Source organism: Daphnia pulex, chromosome 3 (assembly GCF_021134715.1).
Source record: "Daphnia pulex isolate KAP4 chromosome 3, ASM2113471v1".
In the NCBI taxonomy this organism is placed as follows: Eukaryota; Metazoa; Arthropoda; class Branchiopoda; order Diplostraca; family Daphniidae; genus Daphnia; species Daphnia pulex.
The window spans coordinates 1,142,979-1,162,863 of NC_060019.1; the positions used below are offsets into that span (position 1 = coordinate 1,142,979).

Consider the following 19,885-nt stretch of genomic DNA (forward strand, 5'->3'; position numbering starts at 1 on the left):
TTTTACTATATGTTCAGTTGGTTTAATTGTATAATATTGTATTCTGATACTTATTAGAGATTCGCTGTTTCAAAACAACCGTTGTAATAATAAGGCGATCAATCTCCGAAATTTGAACTATGGTCTATAGAGTAATTCACGACTTCCTGTACGTTTGCTGTTGAGCAACAAGTGAAAGCAAATACCAAAGATTAATGGGCGAAAGTTCAAAGTCATTAAGTGAAATCTTGAAACTTGGATCGTTAAACCAATGTATTTCAATCTCTATCATTTGATAAGTCAGGTGCGGCCTTAGTTTTGCGCCACAACCAGTTTTCCAGTTGTAATAAGCAATAAGAAAAGTAAAACAAAAAACAAAACAAAACAAAGTAATGAGAATTTTTGTGACCCTTTTTTATTGCGTTTCTTTCAAAGTATCATCTCTTGACACTCCTTTTTTTGTGGTTTACTATGGAAAATTCAATAGTTGAAGCAAATTTGTTGTCATTAATTTAAACTTTCATAAGTAACAGCATACTACAGTAGTGTGGACATATTAACAATCAGCATGTTTCTACTATTTTCTTTTAATAGAAGGTGACGTAGGCGAAACCGGCAGCTTCGTGAACCGAGTCGTAAGCGTCCGATGTGCTGTACGACCAGCCAATTGGCATTTGTCCGCTCTGTTTTCAATCAAATAAGCAAATAAAACTCACAATTTGTTGAGTTGTAACAAACGAGAAAATGAAACTTACGTGAAAGGGGACATCGTAATAATCTCCGGTGTTGAGCGATCGCTTGACACGGAGAGTGGTGGTGGGAGCAGTGAAAGAAGATGTTTGCAGGATCAGATCTTTGCTTGCATCCGGAATGGGAAGCAAGTGAGCGCCAGGGGTCCATTCGAGGCTCCAGTCCTACCGAAAACAAAACGGAATTGTAAGTAAAGGCCATTAATATTACTACAAGTAAAAAAATTTGAAATTTCACAATAAAAATGTGATTGAAATGTAGGTATTCACCTCAAGGTAACCGAAACTGAATTCTTCGTTGTAGCCTCCGAAAATGACATCGGCGTATTTACCGTCGTCGGTGACAATCTCCAGCGAAACCCATCCGGTGGCGTTGGCTACGATCTCCAAGACGATGTCTCCGCTTTCAGGAAGGACTTCCCAATTCAGACGGAAGTTACCAGCCGGATCCAATTCTTGCGTGTTGGTCAAGGTGTTGAGCTGACCGGCACTCAGGGCCAACAGCGAAGCAAGGGCGATCAATACTTTCATCATTCTGAATTTTTAAATTTTTAGAATTATTACAAAATTCTTTAATTGAAATAAGGAAATGAATTTTTACAAAAATTGAAAAGTTCGTGGGTTACCTTAAAGTTAGTCGAACAGGACAAGCCGATCCAATAGTAAGGAAGGAGTGAGGAGGCTGGAAAAGGAGTAGCCCTTTTATATTGAACGAGCCAAAGAGGAATCGTTCAAAGTTCTGAAATCATAAATAACTTGTTTGCAGGCTTTGTTCTGCGTCGTAGGGTAAACTTTTTATTTTGACATGTTCTGTTTATAATTTAGACAAATCATGTCCTATCTTTTAATATCCTAAAATAGATTTTCTAGTTGATAACAACGTTCAAAAATCGGCCTAATGTATTATACCCCATTTCTACTAGCAAAAGATATGAAGTAATATTCGGTTTTTGTCGTTAAATCACTGGCCTACGTGACTAAATTCTTGCTGATGTAATTTGCTCCCGTGTCTAAATATCTGCGTTGTAGTACGCATTTACAATGCTATTGTGCAACCCCTTAGACATTATGAAATTTATTCCAATCTTTAATGAACAAACAAGTCGGAACTCGGAATTTATACCTGCCCCCTTCAGCTAATCTTGTGCGTTTTGGTGATGTCTCTCAGTTGTAAACCAGACACTGAAAATATCAATCAAATGATACAATTTCAATCGAATAAAAATTATGTGTGGCACGCAAGAAAATGTTCAGTCATGTTTTTACCGGCGTTGACGTCGTTTTCCAGGTTGACCGATTTGATGAGATCATCAATCACTTGTCTGGCGTCGATTCTCTCTTCTAACTTTTTGCGCTTGTCGACCGTGCCGGTGGAGGATGTCGAAGTGTTGGTGGCTGAAGAAGACGACGACGAGCCGGTAGCCTGACCTGTTCCAGCAACTCCAATGACACTGCCGGCGGTTTTAGGACGTTCCGTCGACCCCGTGTCGCTGAATCCCGACCCGTTGCTCGGATTCCTGTGCACCATTGAACAAGGCCGATCGTGGATATCACAACAAATAAAAAAGCCTCAAACACAACTGAGAGTTGGATGGAGACGTCAAGAATACCTGGAATGTCTTAAACTACTTTCATGCGGGGATGGAAGGATGACGGCGGTAACCGTGGCTGGCGGAATGAGTAAACGGAGCGGAACGTCAGAAGGTGAAGGAGATTTCAAGGCTGTTAGACCAAGCGGCTGCGGCCGTCCAACGGACAACAGACTGGTGGGCCTCCTATTACTGTGCGAAAGTGAACTCGTTTGATCTCGGCTCGTTTCCGGTCCATCACTGCCAATGCGGACTCCGCCGTTGCCGGAAGAAGTGTTCGAAACAGGTCCGTCGGCCGGTAAGAGTGTGACGGACGGTGCGATAACGGGGAGAGGCTGGGGCAAACGCTGCTTGGATAAGCGCGGAGACCAGACTGGCCAGGACGGAAATCTACAGTCGTAACGAACAAGGATCGACGAATGTGGAACGAAATGGAAAAAAAGGTATGGAAGTAGTACTAAAAGGCAAAACTCACCTGAAATGTCCCAACTCCCCTAAGCTGGACCGCCGGCTGTGCTGTGATTCGGAAGAATCCGTCAAGTGTCCTGGAAGCAAATCGACCAAGACGTTCAACGCCGGCAGCGAAGAACCGAGAAACGTTTCCGAGTCTCTATGCGGCTCCTGGACGTTTTGCAGACCGCCATTGACATCCAGGTCTGAAGTTTCCGGTCCGCCACCAACATCTGTTTAAAACCATAAACACATTCACCATTTAAAAAATAAAAATAAATATCGGATTGATAATCCCTACTTGAAGACATTAATCTATCCAAAATTAACAAGTTGTTGACAGGCGAATTCACCGGAATTGACATATGTCGTGGTGTTGGCCTGTAACAAAATTTAGAAAAAACAAAACAAGCAAACCGACCAAAACAGATGGAATTAAACGAATGTGTCTGTGATAAAGGGGGGCAAATGTTAACCAGATTTCTTAAAATAAGAAATTGGCAAGGAGGTAATGGAATGTAATTTAATCTTCTTTTTATTAACTAACACTTTGAAGCAAGGATCGCCTGACAAGAGCGTCATGAGAATGGTGACTTTCAGGATAGAATTATCCTGGCGGTGTCGCTTGTTGTAACCCTCCAACAAACAACGGCGCAATGTGGAACCGGAACCGGCAAATTCGGCCAAATTCAAGTCGGCAAATCCAAGTTTCTGGTGAGACCGACCTCCTTTAACTTCCTGTCAACAGAACAAACTGAGAATTAAATATACACAGAGAATCAATCATAATGTTTACTTTTCGGACGGATATCCGTAAAAGGCAAGGCTCCAGGACGCCTGTGGATGCATTGGCCGACATTTTGCAAACAAACGGGAATTTCGCCGCCCAACGCACAGTGTGCTGCTGCACTTCCTCTCTGTCCAGTGTCCACCCGATGAAAAATAAAAATCAAACGAGGGATTTAATAGCAGTTAACGCTAGTACAATTTCATCATTAACAAAGTCCTGGAGCGACACAACACCATAACAATTGTAATCAGTAGCACACAGATCCCGTTGGACCTTTGGACGTCAGGCCCAAACGCACAACCCGCAACAACAACAACCCGATGTTTTAAAAAAAGAAAATCCAAGGGAAAGTAAGAATAGATTATAATTAAGAGTCATTTCTTCTCTTACCTGGAAGACATTTCGCAGAAATTGCCGCCGTCCAGCAGCCGCAACTTGGCAAAGAGAACGGCACTCGGGAAGGTAACGGCGGTTAACTCTTGGAGAAACAATTCCACGTGAAATTTGTAGCGTTTCTTCTTCAGCATAAACGTCATGATATGTTCCAAAGTTGTAATAAAAGTGTAGTATTTGCCACCTATTTCACGATACGTAACTTACTAAATTCCGTTAATACACCCAATTGAAGTGGTGGGCATGAAAATTACAGTTATCCCACGAAATAATCCAGTAATATGTGCAGACGATTCGGATAGAATGCCGAACACACTAACAGTAAACAGGTCGGACCTATTGCCATGCCGGTCCGACAGGGCAATAGCCATAGAGGGCTATTGCCCTGTCAGTGTTAAAAACCCCATCTAGCGACAGCTATTGCAATTTTCATTGCTTATATACACTTTTACTTTGGTCTAGGCTTATTGCACCCCGGAGTACTTTTCTTAAATTGTCTCGGTCACGACTCACGAATCATGTTAGTGTTATCATGTAATGTGTAACATTATGTACAACATTCATTCCCCGTCAAAAACTAAGATGGATATGATGATTCTTATAACTATGAAATATGTTATTGAATTCTCAGGTTAGATAACCATAATAATAGTAAGCATTTTCCCATCTCGTTCAGTGCAAATCAGTGCAAACAAATAATCTTGTTAAATAGGCATAACAAAGGTTAAAGGGGCGTGCTAGTTAAAGCGATATACAACACACGGTGCACTTTAGTGTGATAAGACATGATCGCGGAAATGTGAAGACGATGGACATGCTGAGATTGAGATTATTAACGATCATTGCAAGAAGATTCAACGTAGAGACAACATGGCTTAGGTATTAAAAAATCAGGAACGGAAGAGAATGTGATCTTTCACACAAGATAATAACATTTTCGGTGGCTCTTAGTATAAAAATCAAATCAATAGAGAGATAGTAGGCTACACAGCCGCAAGTGACGGTAAACACACTCTTGTGTAAAATTAGAAGCAATATAGGTCGTAGGGCGGCAGGACTCAATAATTAAAATTTTATAACAAAACTCTAAACTAAAAAATATAGTTGGCGCAGGAATACAAAGGAAGAAAGATTTTAATGTCACGGTATCAGGTCTATCCTTATAAATTAAGTGAGCTTTCCGTCTTGTTTAAAAAATATATAACTTAACCTTGTTTGTTTATTACATGCGGTGATTTAAGTGTTTAAAAAATAATCTACTCGGTGAAAGCATGTGCATTCAAAAAGTGAAACGATTCACGGATTCAATGCAATGAAACAATTTTTTAAAGAAGCAGGATGGCCATAGTTCTTGTGTTCATAATTTGTTGTTTAGCAAGACTAATGAATTTCCGTTAATTCTCTCAGACGTAAGAGGGTGAACGGTGAACCATGCGCAGCCAGTTCTGCATAAAACGGGAGTCCCGTTGGTCCCATCTTATTTCTTATTCAATTCATCACGTGTAACGTGGGAATCAATCAGAAGAAAATGGGGAAATGGTGAGTCACGTTGCTGGTCGATGTTTATTCAAGGTCGTAAACAACCCCTCGAACCCTATTCTGACTTCTGAGAACTCCGGCTCAACCTTCAGCCAAACAAGGTCAAGGGGGGAGACTGAGGGTGACTCACTCTGTTGTTGTAAATGAAACCATGTAATTTACATGCTTTAAATTATAACGCATTTGTTTTGTTTACAAAAAACAAAACATAATAAATGCGTTGCGTTTTTCAAGAATATGTATTACTATAAACAAGTTTTTAAAACTATTCACCCATAATGATCCAAAATTTTATAAAATATCCTCCAGAATTAATAATATTCCCTAGCTTACGTTAATTAAACACTAATTTTGTTTTATTGGATCATAGCATGGTAAAATAAAATAAAAACGAGAAATTATTTTCGTGTCTAACTAACACAATAACGTCCCACATTATAACTTACAAGGTCGTTAACTTAATTCTACATAGCAATCATATGGATTAAAAAAGGCTACAATTTTTTTAGACTTTTGTTCTTCATATCATGGTCATAAGCTATTTTTATTTTCTTTTATGAAAAAAAATCGCAAACATCCCTTGCTAACGCAGGTGAGCTGACAATTTTAGTTGGCATCATTTGAATTCAAACAGGTTACCAAAAGCCGTCACCAGATGGGGGTTTTAGCACTGACAGGGCAATAGCCCTCTATGGCTATTGCCCTGTCGGACCGGCATGGCAATAGATTTCACGCAGTAAACACGAGTGGCGGAGGAGTCAAACAACATCAACCTCACTGCTGTGCTGCACTTGTGTGGTGGCGAAAATAACGAGCAGATTACGAGTGCAGAACAACCGCGAGATGACGAGAGGAGTGCGGAAATCTAGCGATCCTTTTACCGCGCATAGCACAGGTAACGTTGCCTAATCAGAATATTTTAACTACTGAGGTATTTTTTTGTCATTGGCTTGCAAATGAATCAAAGTTCTAAGTAAAAAAGCAGCAAACTAGCAGCACCAGCAGATAAAAAGAAAACATTTTTTCAGTGTCACTAGCGGCCAAAATCGTGTCCACCAGGTGGCGGAGTATCCATTCGTGAGTGACGGAATTCCGCCATTTGCTTTTGAGCATGCCTTTGAGACGGTGAATAAATGTGGAACTACTCATTACGGTGTTCTTCGACATTCTACATTATGAAAATTAAAACAAAAAAATAACTTAACTTAATTACTGGGAGGTGAGCAAGGTTGCATGACCGAGTAGACGACTGTCAAACACTCAAAAGGGCAAATAGAACTGATAATTTATTAATTTGTAGCCTCAATCTAAATGCAAGACACAATTCGTTTTATGAGCTTTGTTCATACCCATTGTAGTAATCAAATTTCAAAATCTTTGGGAAATATTTGAGTTAAGCAAGCATTTAAAATATATTACTGAAATTTGATCGCAACATCGAGAATCGAGATGTCGAACGCGAGCCATCAAGTCGATCAAGAATGATATCTAATTATATTAGAACTTAAAATAAATTTTGTTCTTTAAATATTTCATAGATTTTTCTAGGATTGACAAATGACAACGATTTGTTTATTTTCACTTTTTTAAAATAAAAAATAAAAAAATGCTTGTAGCTTCTATCGAATTGTCAACGTTGCAAGTGTTGACAAAAAAAATACTTGTTAACATTGAAAAGAACGAAGCCTATGCCCATCTTTTCTTATTAATTTCAAGTTTCCAACCATGGAACCTATTGTTATAGACGGCAGTTTGCTTGAAGGAGGTGGACAGACGCTGAGAATATCCTCAGCATTGAGTGCTATCCTTGGCGTCCCTATTAGAATCCATAGCATTAGGGCTGGGAGATCAACTCCTGGACTGAGGCCTCAGCATTTGACTGGTAATAATTCCCTTGGTGCTTCTTCCCTACATAAATATAAAATAGCTTGAACTTTTGATGCAGGACTAAATCTTATCAAAGACCTTACAAATGGATCTATGGAAGGTGGCAGCATTGGATCAACGGAAATCACACTCAGACCAGGCCAAATCGGTGGTGGTGAGTTTTCAGTTGATACTAAAACTGCAGGGTACTTTTATCTCAAATTTGCTAAGGCATTCTAAACAATACAGTGTTAATTTATTGGTTATTTTATGAAACAGGAGTATTACTCTGATAATTCAAGCAGTTTTACCATGCTTACTATTTGCTGGTAAACGAAGCGTAATCAAGATGAAAGGGGGAACAAATGTTGATATGGCTCCACCAATTGGTAGGTTATGCCTTGAAAACTGTCGCGATATGATTTATAATTCTTAAATATGTTAGATTACCTGACCGATATTTTCTCTTCATTCGCAAAGAAGTTTGGTGCTCATTTCTCCTGCAAATTAATACGAAGGTATACAAGTTCTTTTGTTTGTTCCTTTTTGGTTTTTCACACAGTTTGTTTTTTAAAATTCACCAGGGGTTTTTATCCTAAAGGAGGAGGTGAAGTTGATTTGACTGTGGAACCTGTCAAACAGTTATCCTGTGTCACTTTAGACCAGCCTCAAACCATCAAGTGTGTCCATGGCATTTCCTTCGTCGCAGGCACCATACCGATTCGTGTAAAGGACGACAAATGGAAGTTCAGTGTTTCCATTCCGTTCTTTCATGTCTTTTCTACAGGTCGCTAATGAAATGGCAAGCTCTGCAACCTCGAAAATTCAAAACTCTCTTGGCAAAATTCCTGTCCGAATCGATCAGTACAAGGATGATAAGGCGTTCGGCAATGGAACAGCCATTATGTAAATCACCTAATTATATTTCAAGCTCTTTTTCCTCCCTTTCGACAGTAAAAAAAAATCTTTAAAATTTTTCCAGATTGTCATGTGAAACTACCGATGGAATGCTGTTGGGTGGGACCGGACTAGGTAAGCCTCGAAGTCCCGCCAATCAAGTCGGGCAGGAGGCAGCCGATGAACTCATCGAGTCATGTTCTCGCAAAGTGTGTTTAGATCAGTACGCTCAAGATCAGGTTAGTTTTATTTTATTTTTTTCTGTTTGGAATTTTGGATGCCGAACGCTTTCACAACCTAATAATTGCTTAATAGGTGATTATTTTCATGGCCTTGGCTGGCGGTACTTCAAGAGTTTTGGTGGGACCACTGAGCTTGCACACGCGTACGGCCATCCATGTGACTTCTCAACTGACAGGAGTAAGTCAAATTACTGTCCACGTTCGGCTGATGCAATGACAACGTTCCTCCGTCACGATCAAGATTGTGTCATGACGGATTTTTAGATTGTCAAAGAACAAAATTTCTCTTATTCACCCGGCTGGGATCGGTTCACTGATATACAGCCGGTTTTGCAGGAGAAAACAATTAAACACAAAGAACTTTCTATTGACAGAAATAGTCGCAATTATAATTCTAATGAGATTTTCTATATTTACAGGTGAAATTCGAGGTGATTGATTTGAAGACGCAGCCAGAGACGTTCATCATCGAATGCAAGGGTATGGGTATTGTCAATACTCGACTGTGATACAATTTTTGTAAATTTTCGAATTGAAAATGGACGGATTGAAAATTATTTTTGTATTCGTTTTTTAACATTTCATATTTTACGTATTTTAAAAAGTTACATTTTAACAAAGTGCAAAACCAGTATACTTAAACAAGAGATCGTTGATCAATCGATCAAAATAGTTTGAAATCCACTTAAGTTTTGAAGAACCGAGTGAACAAACAGCTAGGAAAATGTTTAAAAGAATAACAGGTGTGCGACTTGTTGAGTAGAATTGCAAAGTTGTTAGATACCCTTGGACGAGCGTTGGTCCATTATAATTTTTTTCTTTTTCACAGAGTACAATGCTCCCTCCCCATTCCACCAAAATTGATGGGGTCGATAAAAAAAGCACAAAGTTATCCTTAAAAAAATGTGGGACACTGTTGAGCAAGTGATAGCTGGAGGATTTGAAGTAACGAATTGATGATTTCCGCGTTGCATTTATCAGCTGGAAAAATCCGTTGGCTCGGCAGAGCAGATGTCGATTGAAACAACGTAGAGTTGTCCATCAGCGATTCCATTGCTGATAGGTTCAACCATAATCATTTCTGATTTGGTGGGTTTGGCTGCTGCTGGGATTAAATTGACTGGTTTCAATTCGTCGGTAGACAGTTCGCAGGCAGATAAAATAGTGACGGTAGAAATGGCGACTTCATCTTTGTTGGGTTCACTAAAGTCGGTTTTCATGCCTTTACGACACCACAAAGAGCAGCGAATGGTGGTGGCCAAGTATGCAAATAACAGCAAGCAAACACAGGCGGCAAAGATGACAACAACGGCGATATCTTCCATTTTCGTCGCTCTATGTCAAACGATTGAAACGTCAGAAAAATGTTAAATTTACAAGGGTCTTACTACTCGTTTCGAACGACGGCGAGTGAATGATTGTCAAACAGGCAGCGAGTTTCCTATTTAAGGGATTTGTATACTGGACGGACCTGGTGGCCTGCGGAATGCCTTGAGTTCCAGTTAGGGCGGCAGCAGTGAAAGCTCCCACGACTCTAATACACATGACGGCATGTGTAGCAAAAAAAAACAACAAAATGGTATTCCCCTTCTCCCTCAGTCATATTTTTTCCCTTCCGGCCATCTTTGGGTGAAATCGTTTCGCGGAAAAATCGTTACACGATGAGTTGCCCGTATGACAGCAACCAACACGAGTATAACGAAGGAGTATATAATCACGTCACGCGTAAAACCCGATGGGAAAACCCCCCGAGGCCTTCCAGCGTCTTTCATCAGGTAGATGAATGGAAAGAAGAGAAACATAACCTTTGTTATGCTAATCAGCGTTACTATAGCAGTATTCGGAATGTGCGTGTGCTAGATCTAGTTTAGTGCGTAGGAAATGTAATTAACGACCCGACACTTGATTTTGTTGATTGTGAGTTATGCATACCATTAAAAAATTAATGATCTGAAGAATTCAATGTGGCACTTTACGACAGCTGCGGGACATAAAAAAAGAAGATAATTTAAGATCATTTTCTTACCGCAAAGTACTCGGTTATTTCCCTCACTCGGGCAGTTGTTTGACCGCTTCTGAACGATGTGGCAAACGAAGGAAAAAAAAACATTAAACAACATGGAAATCCCGTCAACGACACAAGAACCACACCCTTGAGAAATGGTCATCCAAAAATACCAAAAAAAGTGAATAATACTGTCCTTCTTACTGTGACTGAGTGACTGCGAAAAATTAATTTTTATTAGATCTGTATAACTTGATATGAAAGCCCTCGGGGCTGTAATGCAACTGTAGAACATCATAAACAAAAATATAAATAAATCTCACTCTAAACCAACTTTTGACATTTGATTTTCTGAATATAATAAACTTGCCAAATTGAACGAAAAAACTGAAAGAATTAATTTTTTTTGAAATCGACGAGTGAGATCTTATCCAACCTTCTTTTTGATTGCAGGTGAACCACGGAATAAGGAAAATCCAGTCAATTCGCACTCTTCGTAAGTCGGAGGTGCTGCAGTATAAGAAAATATTTTTTTAAAAAACGTGAGCTGCTAATAATATAAATTCAATGCCAATAAGGAAATAATTCAAATTTACGACTATCGACGTGCTGGCACTCATTGCAGGACAATACACCGGTTGATGTTCGGTCAGGTGAAACGACAGAGGACGACGGTGGAAAGATTGCGGACGTGACATTTCGTGAGTGACGTCCTTCGTCCACATTTGGATTGCGAACGCTTCCAATTATGATGTCAAGTCGCATAACAACATTGCCGTGAAAAAATCCGGGGTCGATGATCAACTAGTCAATTAAAAACATTTTTAAAACTTGCCCAAAATTTTTTTAATTTGAGTTGAAAATGTGAAATAAACCTTGATGACGTAGGAGATGTCGATGAGGCTGCAAAATGGCATTCCGGAAGGCGGAACAAACGGAACAACGATGGGCAATCTATCCCAAACTTGAATTTCCTTATCACGAATTTTTCGACCTTTTCTCTGCCACAAAATTGTCTTGACTTTGTTCTTGTGTTTGCCATCGGTAAACGTCGTGTACTGTTTTTAAACAGAGAATTAAATTTCACGTGGTTATATCATAAGATTATTGTACCTGGATAAGTTGAACGGTGGTTCCACGCACCGATTTACCGCTGTAATTGTCAATGTTGGCATTGAATTGGATCTTTTCTCCTGGAACGTAGCCCGTCCTATCCAGCCAGACATCCGCCATGATCCGCTTCAATCCAGATCGAGGTTTGGAAACCGATTGTCGCAATGGAAACTGTTGCGAAATGATATCAATTAACAGATAACCAATATACACTGGAAATAATGATTCAAATCATTGCATACCAAAGTGGTCACGTCCTTGCCGAGATCGACAACGGCATTGACCGTGAAAGACACTTGGCTGACGTAATCAAATTTGAGAAACGAACGTCTCTTGATGACGGCTTTAATGCTGTACCGGATGTTGCCCGATTTGCCTTCATAAGAACTGGGAATCTCACGCGGAAGTGTAAATTTGAATGGGAATTTCAGTCCACCAGCCGTTTCTGAGATATTTACATCACATAAACAAATTGTGCAATGAAAAAAAAACAAACAAACAAGATTTTTACCTTGGAGATATAATGAGTCGTGAATCAGAGGAATAGTTAACTGCATGTAGGAATTTTGTGCCCTGTAGGTATTGTCATTTTTATTCCACGCAACTTTGGCACGCCCCTCCACTTCCAGATACAATCCTGGGATTTGTGAACAAATATACACGTTAAACGAAGATTCCTGGAATCAATTGGAATCATTAGTATATATTATACCGTTAATGCTGACGATTCCACTGCCATCAATGGCCACGTAACCGGAAACGATGTCTCCCGGGGAATACACGCGTGATGATGATGTCGGATTTTCCACTGGGTCGAGTCGGATCGCCAAGCGTTTGATACCCATGGCTGCCGGTGAACAAATGTTTTAAAAATGACACAATTCGGAAGAAAAAAAGGTTTTTCGTTTTCTCGTTTTGTAACTCTTCCCTTTTTCGTTGCCGATGGAAAGGGGCGCCCAAAGAAATTTTTTGGTTTCGGGAATGATCGTCTATCCTCCCCCCTGTTGTTTTGTTTGTTTGTTTTTAGTCGTTTCAAGGTCGTATAGCAGTTGGCAACTCTCGGAGATTTTGAAGGTGAGAGATAGGGGTCGTCTCGTGATGAACAACAGGTAAAAAGAAACAAATAATGGCGGGTAAATTTGAAAAATGGTTTCTAGTTTTTCGTGCGTCCTTTGGCAAGAGAGACTAATACCATTTTAGTTTGCAAACTTCGTAATTGTTGTTGATTCAATTCCCTGCATGTTTTAGTTCTCACCCAACGACAAACTCGTTTGATGCGTCACTCTATGGCCACGTCATTTGGCATATGCAAAAAAAATAAGAGATGAAGCGATATCTTGTTAACATTTATTATTCTACACCAACGAGTTTGACACCACCACCAGTAGTTTCCGCATTAAGCAATAGGGAAAAATTAGACGAATTACATTTAAATAAAATTTGAATTCAATCTCAGAATTATCGAAATTGCTTGATAATTGAATAATTGTTCAATTGTAATTTGGTGAAAGCAAATGAAGTGAAAAGCGAAAGTGACTTTTAAATATTATTGCCCCAAGGCTATTACCAGTATTTATATAAATGATTGCGTCTTTCATCGTGAGTTCGACAGTCTGCGGTTGCCGCTTATTATTCCGCGCATCCTATTAGGCCCTGTACTGTCTAGACTCGAACCAAACAACTTATCAACAGGAAATTAGTAGCACACAACATTGGTTACACGTGATAGGATATACTGGTAATCAATTAAGGAAACCAAAATTTGGTTAATAACGTTTAATCGACACTTACAAACGTGTTGAAATTTTGCCATTGGCTGGAATAAAATTCTCGGCCAAACAGCGGCCAAGTGGCAACACACTCGTGACCGACTACACGATGAAAAGGTTTGTTCTCCGAGAACGCAGTTGAGTTGAAGTTGGATTGATTGAGTATTATTGACGTAACTATTATAGTTACAAAATGGCTAATTGTAATACGCTAATTTTTCTTTTCACTTTCTTTTGGCTGGCCATCGTCTTGGCCGAAAGTAAAAATAAAACTGCTGTGAGAATAGTCAAAAGGAAAATGAAAAAGGTTTCAAACAATCAGGAAACTTTCAAACAACAAATTTTATTCGACGAGAAGATCTGGTGCTGCAAAAGTGGAACTACTTACCTGACAGGATTGGATCAGTGCGTGCCAAATTATGTCTCCACTTTGTACAACGAGTCGTTTCCAAATTATTCGTTCGAGGATGCAACCGACGGTTTGACTGATTGCCCGAATGAATACGTCAGTCACAGCACGGGAGATTTCAAACTGAACAACGGCACCATACTGGTTAATGGCAAACGGTTTAAACAAAATGAATTCTGCATCAACAGAATCGAAGAAGAAAATTATTCAACATCCCCTGGCAAATTTGTGGCTCGTTATTGTGTTCCTGATCCTTGCGGTGAGTCGGGATGCATTCGGAAGTGTTGCCCTCCCGGCATGGCCATGGTCACGAAATATTATCACGATCTGTCTCCAATTTCAATATGTGAACCGCATCCTGTACCGTTTAATTTGTCACTTTTGCGTAACCCGAAAAATGAACCAATCGACGCAAATTCTTTTTCCACCCGTGGCGGACTCGGAATGAAATGCGGAAATCTTCCACGAGATTTTATTTTTGATTTTTCAATACGTCCCGATGGCCAGATTCTACTTCATTTAAAAAATCAAACCGACGAGAAAACGGACCAGTATTGCATTGACAATCTGGTTGAAGGTGAAGACATTGTAAGGAAATTTTTTCTATTTATTAATTCATTTAATTTTCCGGAATTCAGTTAAAAATTTGTTTTCAAAAGTTTAGTGCCTAATGATTATTTTTATTTTTCAAGAAATTAATGGCAATGGTGTGTTTTCCTGAGCAAGGAGAAGATGCCAAAGGCGCGTATTTATTCGGATGTTTGAAAATTTTTGCCACGGTATTTCTGGTCGCCACCCTATTGGTTTATGCAATTCTCCCAAAAATGCGCAACCTCCACGGCGTTATCGTCATGTGTTACTTGGCCTCCATGACAATCACGAACGTTTTTCATGCCATTCTGATGCTCGTGAAAGGCATTGATATGCCACCCGGTCTTTGTTCAACGTTAGGTAAATTAATTTGATTTCACTATTTACAATTCTTATAATGAATTACAATTTTCCCTGCAGGAATTTCATTGCATTTTGCCTACATCGCCTCTTTTTCTTGGCTCAACGTCTTGTGCTACGGAGTTTGGCGGATGTTTATGTAAAATATGCGTTTCTCTTATTGACTCGGATTTCTCTGCGTGTTCTTAAACCACAATCAACTTTGCCTCACTTTATTTCAGTTCCATCAGATCACCGACAAACACATCCGTCTTGGGTAAACAGTTTTTCTATTCCTCCGTTTACGGATGGGGTATTCCATTCATTGTCGTGGTTGTCGGACAAATTCTCCAGCACAGCGATGTGTCAGACGACATCATTAAACCGGGACTGCCTTCAAAATTGTACTGTTGGTTCAATCGTAAGTTGTACAGACATATTTCTATCATTCACCTGTATAACCAAATGTTTGAATTTTACTTTTTCATTACAAGATAAACATAGAAGACCATTAATCGCCTATTTGTACGGCCCTATGATTGTCATGATTATTGCCAACGTTTTCATGTTCGTTTGGGCTGCGTTCAGTTTTTACCAGAGAAGTGTCGAATCATCGGAAGTGACCAAAGTTTCCCGTAAAAAACAAAGGTATTATTGGCTGCCGCAATTCAATCAAGAATTACATTTACGATTGCCAACTAATCGTTAATGAATGTGTCACTTTTAATTGTAGATTTAAAGTGATCCTGAGTCTCTTCTTGTTGATGGGCGTTCCGTGGACAACCGAAATTATTACTTTTATGGCGAATGCCAGTTTTGAAAGTGCCTTGTTCACCGACATATTCAACATCATTTTGCCAATTTTCATTTTCATCATCTTCGTTTGTAAGCCGTACGTGTGGAAGATGATGAAAATCAAATTCCCGCGCATGAGTCCGTTCATTTCGGCCTGTGAAAAATTGGTTTCCCGCATTCACCCCAATAGGAAAAGTAAACGTCAACCGATCGCTACCGCTGACGAAAGCCAATCTTTCAACTCGAATAACACGACCGGCAGTAGCAGTAACAAAACTAGCTATCAGACTGAAATGACCACAATGAAATAATCGTCCTAGCTCTTATTACATGTCTGATGATCAACCAACAATTTGGTTTGAGTTGAAAGAAATCTCCTTGACTTAATGTAGTACAGCCTCTGATACATTTAACGCGATTTAACGTTTTTAAGCGTGCTCTTATGAGAATGATTGCACAAATAATTAATTCAAATACCTAATACTTTTTGCTTCAAATCGTTTAGATGCCTTGCTATTACACAAACGGCAGGTCATGCAGAAGTTATCGTTTAATTATTGAATTGACTTAACTTAAATTGAATTGGCTTAATTTTAATTGAATTGGTTTAATTGAATTGGCTAAGTATTCTGTTAATTCGCCCCTGGATTACCAAATTGTTTCACTGGTGATGGCCCAATTGCTGTAAAATTAATGATTTATTGCTTCTCGTACTTTTACACGCGTTGTTATTATAATAACAACGCATATATGCTTTGAATTTCTTACACTGTTTAAAATGGAAACATTTATACCAGTTTTCTTAAACTCTCCCGCAAAGATTACAATACAACATATGGACAATTTGTATGACAGAAATTCGATGGTTTAAATAAAAGTTCTTCCCGGAATGTAAAGATGATTAGGAATGACGAGCTGAATTCCGGACTCATCCGCAGTCAGCATCTTTATAGCTCTCTGCCGGTGGATGGCGACTGTGTCGCACGTTCAATTTCCCACACACTTCCATTATTTCTTAAAAGTAAAAATGCTGTACCTACCGCGTGGAAATGCGTACGTGCGTGAAAATGCGATGTTGAGATGCCGCAGGCCAATTTACCGCAAAACTTTCTTTGGCATCTAAATCAATGGACACACCAGATAGGATTCGGGACAAAAAATTCCCCTTAGTGTTGCACCGTTCTCTAAACATCGAGCTAAACATTCACCAGCAAGTGAACTCGTTCTGCAATGACCCACTTATTATACATTCCCCGTACACTAGTCACTAGTCCCATACACTCTCCGTTGATCTAAAAGGTTAACGCCGTTATTAAAAATAGTTAATTTGAAAAAAAAAGGTTCCTATGAATACATCTCTTATACATCAGTAGCTATAGGCCTGTTTTACTAGTATAAAGAATTGAAATGCTGGACCAACCATAAATCAAACTTAAATTTGACGTAAAAATGAAATTAAAGGACGTCACTATAGAATTAGAACGACAGAATATAACGAAATTATTACTGACATTGTCGTGATCACGAAAGCCTGTGGGTCGATTTACAAATTCACACATCCTATGAAGTTTTGTTGGAATATCCAAATCAGACGTCTTATCAACAGGAAAACAACAAAACACGATGGATACACGGAAAAGGATATACTGGGGGTAGTATATGTTTTCAAGACTTATCCGAAGGAAACCATTGTTTGCTGGCTAATAATAGGCAGACCACAATCGAATGATAATATTCTGAACTCTCACTGTTAAAAATGTATTTTTTTTTCGACATTATGTATATGTCTAAAATAGAGATATGGTAACGAAAAACGATAGCATATATCGTTTTTAAAATTTTCTGATATAAGTATTGCTAAAACTGTAATAATAAATTACGTAATAAGACATTTACGAGAAAGATATATTTTAAGGCCGAAAAATGATATAATATATTACAAAATGTGATACTTTTTTATGTCGAAATTAATCTGCGTATTAAAAACAATTTATTATAGTCAAATTTGTTATTAAAATGTACTATTTTCCGATATTTAAAAATGAAATCATATTCGTTAATATGAAATCTTTACTATTGATTTTTAAAAAAACAGATATTGATACTTTTATTTAATGAAATAAAACATTTATTAAGTACCGTTTCACAACAATCAAACATTACTTTAACTGGGACATAAATTCATAACCATATTATCTTATCGAGAATCGTGAGTAGTTTAATAACCTGCCCTATAGAGCTGCCCCCAAATCACCAGAACAGATACATCAGAATCAAATTTACTATTTCAATTATCAAAGTAGCTCAGTGGTAGAGCAGTTGCCTGGAAAGCTTAAGTTCAATGGTTCAAGTCCCAACATCACCTTCCCTAATTTCTAAAATAAAACAATTGTCGAAGACATTACTTTCCCATAACTGATCGCCGCAAACAATATATTCAATAGCCGGACAATTCTGTGATACATATGTGTAATATAATTTTTTTTTGTATGGGTTACATGCATCTATATTAACGGTAACAGGGATTTTAAAATGTTAATAAGAGAGATAATTAAAATATCATTTTTCAATAATTATGTAATACATTTTTAGGCATAACTATCGTTTTTTGAAAACAGTTATTTAAAAATGTCTTTCTGGCGGAAATCGGTTTTAGAGATTAAAAATATCGAAAAACGATATTCTTTTTTAACAGTGCTACTAATTGGGGGGTAGGCTACCAACTGCTCAGTTGTGGCCTAGGACACCACACGCCATTGCATTCCATGCGCCTTATAATTTTTCAAATTCAATATAGTCAAGAGTAGTATAGCGCGTATAGAGCTGTTAACCATAAAAATTAAGTGGAAATTCTACGATGGAGTTTCTCATTGGATGTTTGACTCTCTTTGCTACGTTATTTTTGATCGCAACTTTGATCGTTTATTCTATTCATGAAAAAATGCGCAACATCCACGCTGTGAACGTTATGTGTTTTTTGGTCTCATTGACCGTCATGAACATCTCTTTGGCTTTACGTTTTCTCGTTAAAGTCCTTGATATTCCGACCGGTCTTTGCTCTACAATAGGTAAATAATTTCGATTTCATTATACTCCATTTTAACCAAAAAAAATATGATTTAAAATGACAATTTTTTCCTCCAGCAATTTCACAGCATTTTGCCTTTATCGCCACTTATTCTTGGCTCAACGTCGTGTGCTTTGGAGTTTGGCGGATGTTTAGGTATACAAATCTATGACTTCTGTTTCACAGCTCTATTGATTCAGTTGCAGTTGTGAGTTTTTACCGGTTTTTACAACTAAATAGTTTTATCTCACTTTTTCCATCAGTTCCATTAGACCACCGAAACACACACCCATCTGGAGCAAACAGTTTTTCTATTCTTCCGCTTACGGATGGGGGATTCCGTTAGTCATCGTGGTCGTCGGACAAATCCTCCAACACTGCAATGTGCCAGATTACATCGTTAAACCGGGATTTGCGTCAGACGAATTGAACTGCTGGTTTGATCGTAAGTTACACAATAAATCTTTTTATTTACTTCTAAACAAATCGTCGATCTGTATAACTTCTTTATAGGTAAAGATAGAGAGCCATTAATTGCGTATTTGTTCGGACCTTTAATTGTTATGATCGGAGCCAACTTTATCATGATTATTTGGGCTGGGATCAAATTTTGCCAGAGAAGCGTGGAATCGTCACAAGTGACCAACGTTTCCCGTAATAAACAAAGGTAGGCTATTACTTGATAGTTTGTCAATTTTATTCTCAGTTAAAATATAATCGTAAACTTGTACATATATTGCAGGTTTAAAGTGATCCTGATTCTCTTTTTGCTGATGTGTATGCCATGGTCAATTGGTATAATTATTTTCGTGGCGGGTATCAGTTTCGACTACCAGCAGGTTCACCAGGTTATGAGAATATTCAACATATTGTGGCCAATTTTCATTTTCATCATCTTCGTCTGTAAGCCGAGTGTGTGGAAGATGTTTAAACTCAAATTCCCGCGGATGAGTCCCTTCATCTCGAACTGTGAAGAACTGGGGTCAAAGATAATCTGTGTGAAAAGCAAACGTCAACCACTCGCTACTGATGAAGAAAACCCATCTAAGTCGAATAACACGGTCGGCATTAGTGGCAAATTTACCCAAATTGGCTATCAACGCCATACCGAATCAACTGTCTGAAGCAATCATGCGTCTAAAACTACCTCTACCTGTGATACACACAAAATTCCGGAATAACGATGAATATAATATGATTATCTATGAAAATGTTGTAGTGAAAAATGTATGTATTGATTTGAAAACAACAAGTTTAATGCAATAAAAAAATGGTAAAAGTTTTATCCTTTATAATTTTAAAA

General features: G+C 38.5%; 6 protein-coding genes, 1 long non-coding RNA gene and 1 other non-coding gene across 10 annotated transcripts; 5 read left to right on the top strand and 3 right to left on the bottom strand.

Moving 5' to 3' along the window:
* Positions 1–566: 566 nt before the first annotated feature.
* LOC124189822 (DBH-like monooxygenase protein 2 homolog) lies at positions 567–1,262 on the bottom strand. Its single transcript, XM_046582295.1, has 3 exons — positions 999–1,262; positions 735–893; positions 567–662 (listed from the first exon to the last, which is right to left on the bottom strand). The coding sequence occupies exons 1-3, from the start codon at positions 1,260–1,262 to the stop codon at positions 567–569; spliced, it is 519 nt and encodes a 172-aa protein (XP_046438251.1).
* LOC124190908 (protein FAM102A-like) lies at positions 1,146–4,093 on the bottom strand. Of its 3 annotated transcripts, XR_006873159.1 has the most exons (10): positions 3,948–4,093; positions 3,564–3,684; positions 3,315–3,505; positions 3,069–3,148; positions 2,793–3,000; positions 2,339–2,707; positions 1,995–2,245; positions 1,852–1,910; positions 1,355–1,467; positions 1,146–1,263 (listed from the first exon to the last, which is right to left on the bottom strand). XR_006873159.1 is itself a non-coding variant. In XM_046583791.1 (8 exons), exons 1-8 carry the CDS (start codon positions 4,091–4,093, stop codon positions 1,861–1,863), a joined length of 1,416 nt encoding a protein of 471 aa, XP_046439747.1. In that variant the 3' UTR covers positions 1,788–1,860. The 3 variants fall into 3 exon arrangements, 1 of the variants encoding a protein (XP_046439747.1); XR_006873160.1 differs by lacking the exon at positions 1,852–1,910; XM_046583791.1 differs by lacking the exons at positions 1,146–1,263; positions 1,355–1,467 and having other exon boundaries at positions 1,788–1,910.
* LOC124190913 lies at positions 3,379–4,200 on the top strand. Its single transcript, XR_006873161.1, has 3 exons — positions 3,379–3,481; positions 3,588–3,907; positions 3,966–4,200. It is a non-coding gene; the product is annotated as an uncharacterized LOC124190913 (long non-coding RNA).
* A 2,913-nt stretch (positions 4,201–7,113) lies between these two features.
* Positions 7,114–9,051, top strand: LOC124190915 (RNA 3'-terminal phosphate cyclase-like). Its single transcript, XM_046583797.1, has 9 exons — positions 7,114–7,371; positions 7,435–7,561; positions 7,635–7,744; positions 7,801–7,873; positions 7,940–8,081; positions 8,143–8,261; positions 8,338–8,491; positions 8,568–8,672; positions 8,914–9,051. Exons 1-9 carry the CDS (start codon positions 7,215–7,217, stop codon positions 9,001–9,003), a joined length of 1,077 nt encoding a protein of 358 aa, XP_046439753.1. The 5' UTR covers positions 7,114–7,214; the 3' UTR covers positions 9,004–9,051.
* Positions 8,709–8,842, top strand: LOC124191601. Its single transcript, XR_006873495.1, has one exon. It is a non-coding gene; the product is annotated as a small nucleolar RNA SNORA79 (small nucleolar RNA).
* Positions 9,052–10,713: 1,662 nt separating the features above from the next.
* LOC124190914 (arrestin domain-containing protein 17-like) lies at positions 10,714–12,488 on the bottom strand. The gene is made up of 7 exons (XM_046583796.1): positions 12,325–12,488; positions 12,124–12,249; positions 11,855–12,057; positions 11,613–11,783; positions 11,375–11,557; positions 11,096–11,303; positions 10,714–11,009 (listed from the first exon to the last, which is right to left on the bottom strand). The coding sequence occupies exons 1-7, from the start codon at positions 12,455–12,457 to the stop codon at positions 10,927–10,929; spliced, it is 1,107 nt and encodes a 368-aa protein (XP_046439752.1). The 5' UTR covers positions 12,458–12,488; the 3' UTR covers positions 10,714–10,926.
* A 940-nt stretch (positions 12,489–13,428) lies between these two features.
* Positions 13,429–16,360, top strand: LOC124190916 (probable G-protein coupled receptor Mth-like 3). The gene is made up of 6 exons (XM_046583798.1): positions 13,429–14,378; positions 14,483–14,741; positions 14,802–14,880; positions 14,963–15,141; positions 15,215–15,368; positions 15,454–16,360. The coding sequence occupies exons 1-6, from the start codon at positions 13,575–13,577 to the stop codon at positions 15,824–15,826; spliced, it is 1,848 nt and encodes a 615-aa protein (XP_046439754.1). The 5' UTR covers positions 13,429–13,574; the 3' UTR covers positions 15,827–16,360.
* A 1,860-nt stretch (positions 16,361–18,220) lies between these two features.
* LOC124190919 (probable G-protein coupled receptor Mth-like 3) lies at positions 18,221–19,755 on the top strand. The gene is made up of 5 exons (XM_046583801.1): positions 18,221–18,583; positions 18,660–18,738; positions 18,846–19,027; positions 19,096–19,249; positions 19,325–19,755. Exons 1-5 carry the CDS (start codon positions 18,373–18,375, stop codon positions 19,704–19,706), a joined length of 1,008 nt encoding a protein of 335 aa, XP_046439757.1. The 5' UTR covers positions 18,221–18,372; the 3' UTR covers positions 19,707–19,755.
* Positions 19,756–19,885: the final 130 nt, after the last annotated feature.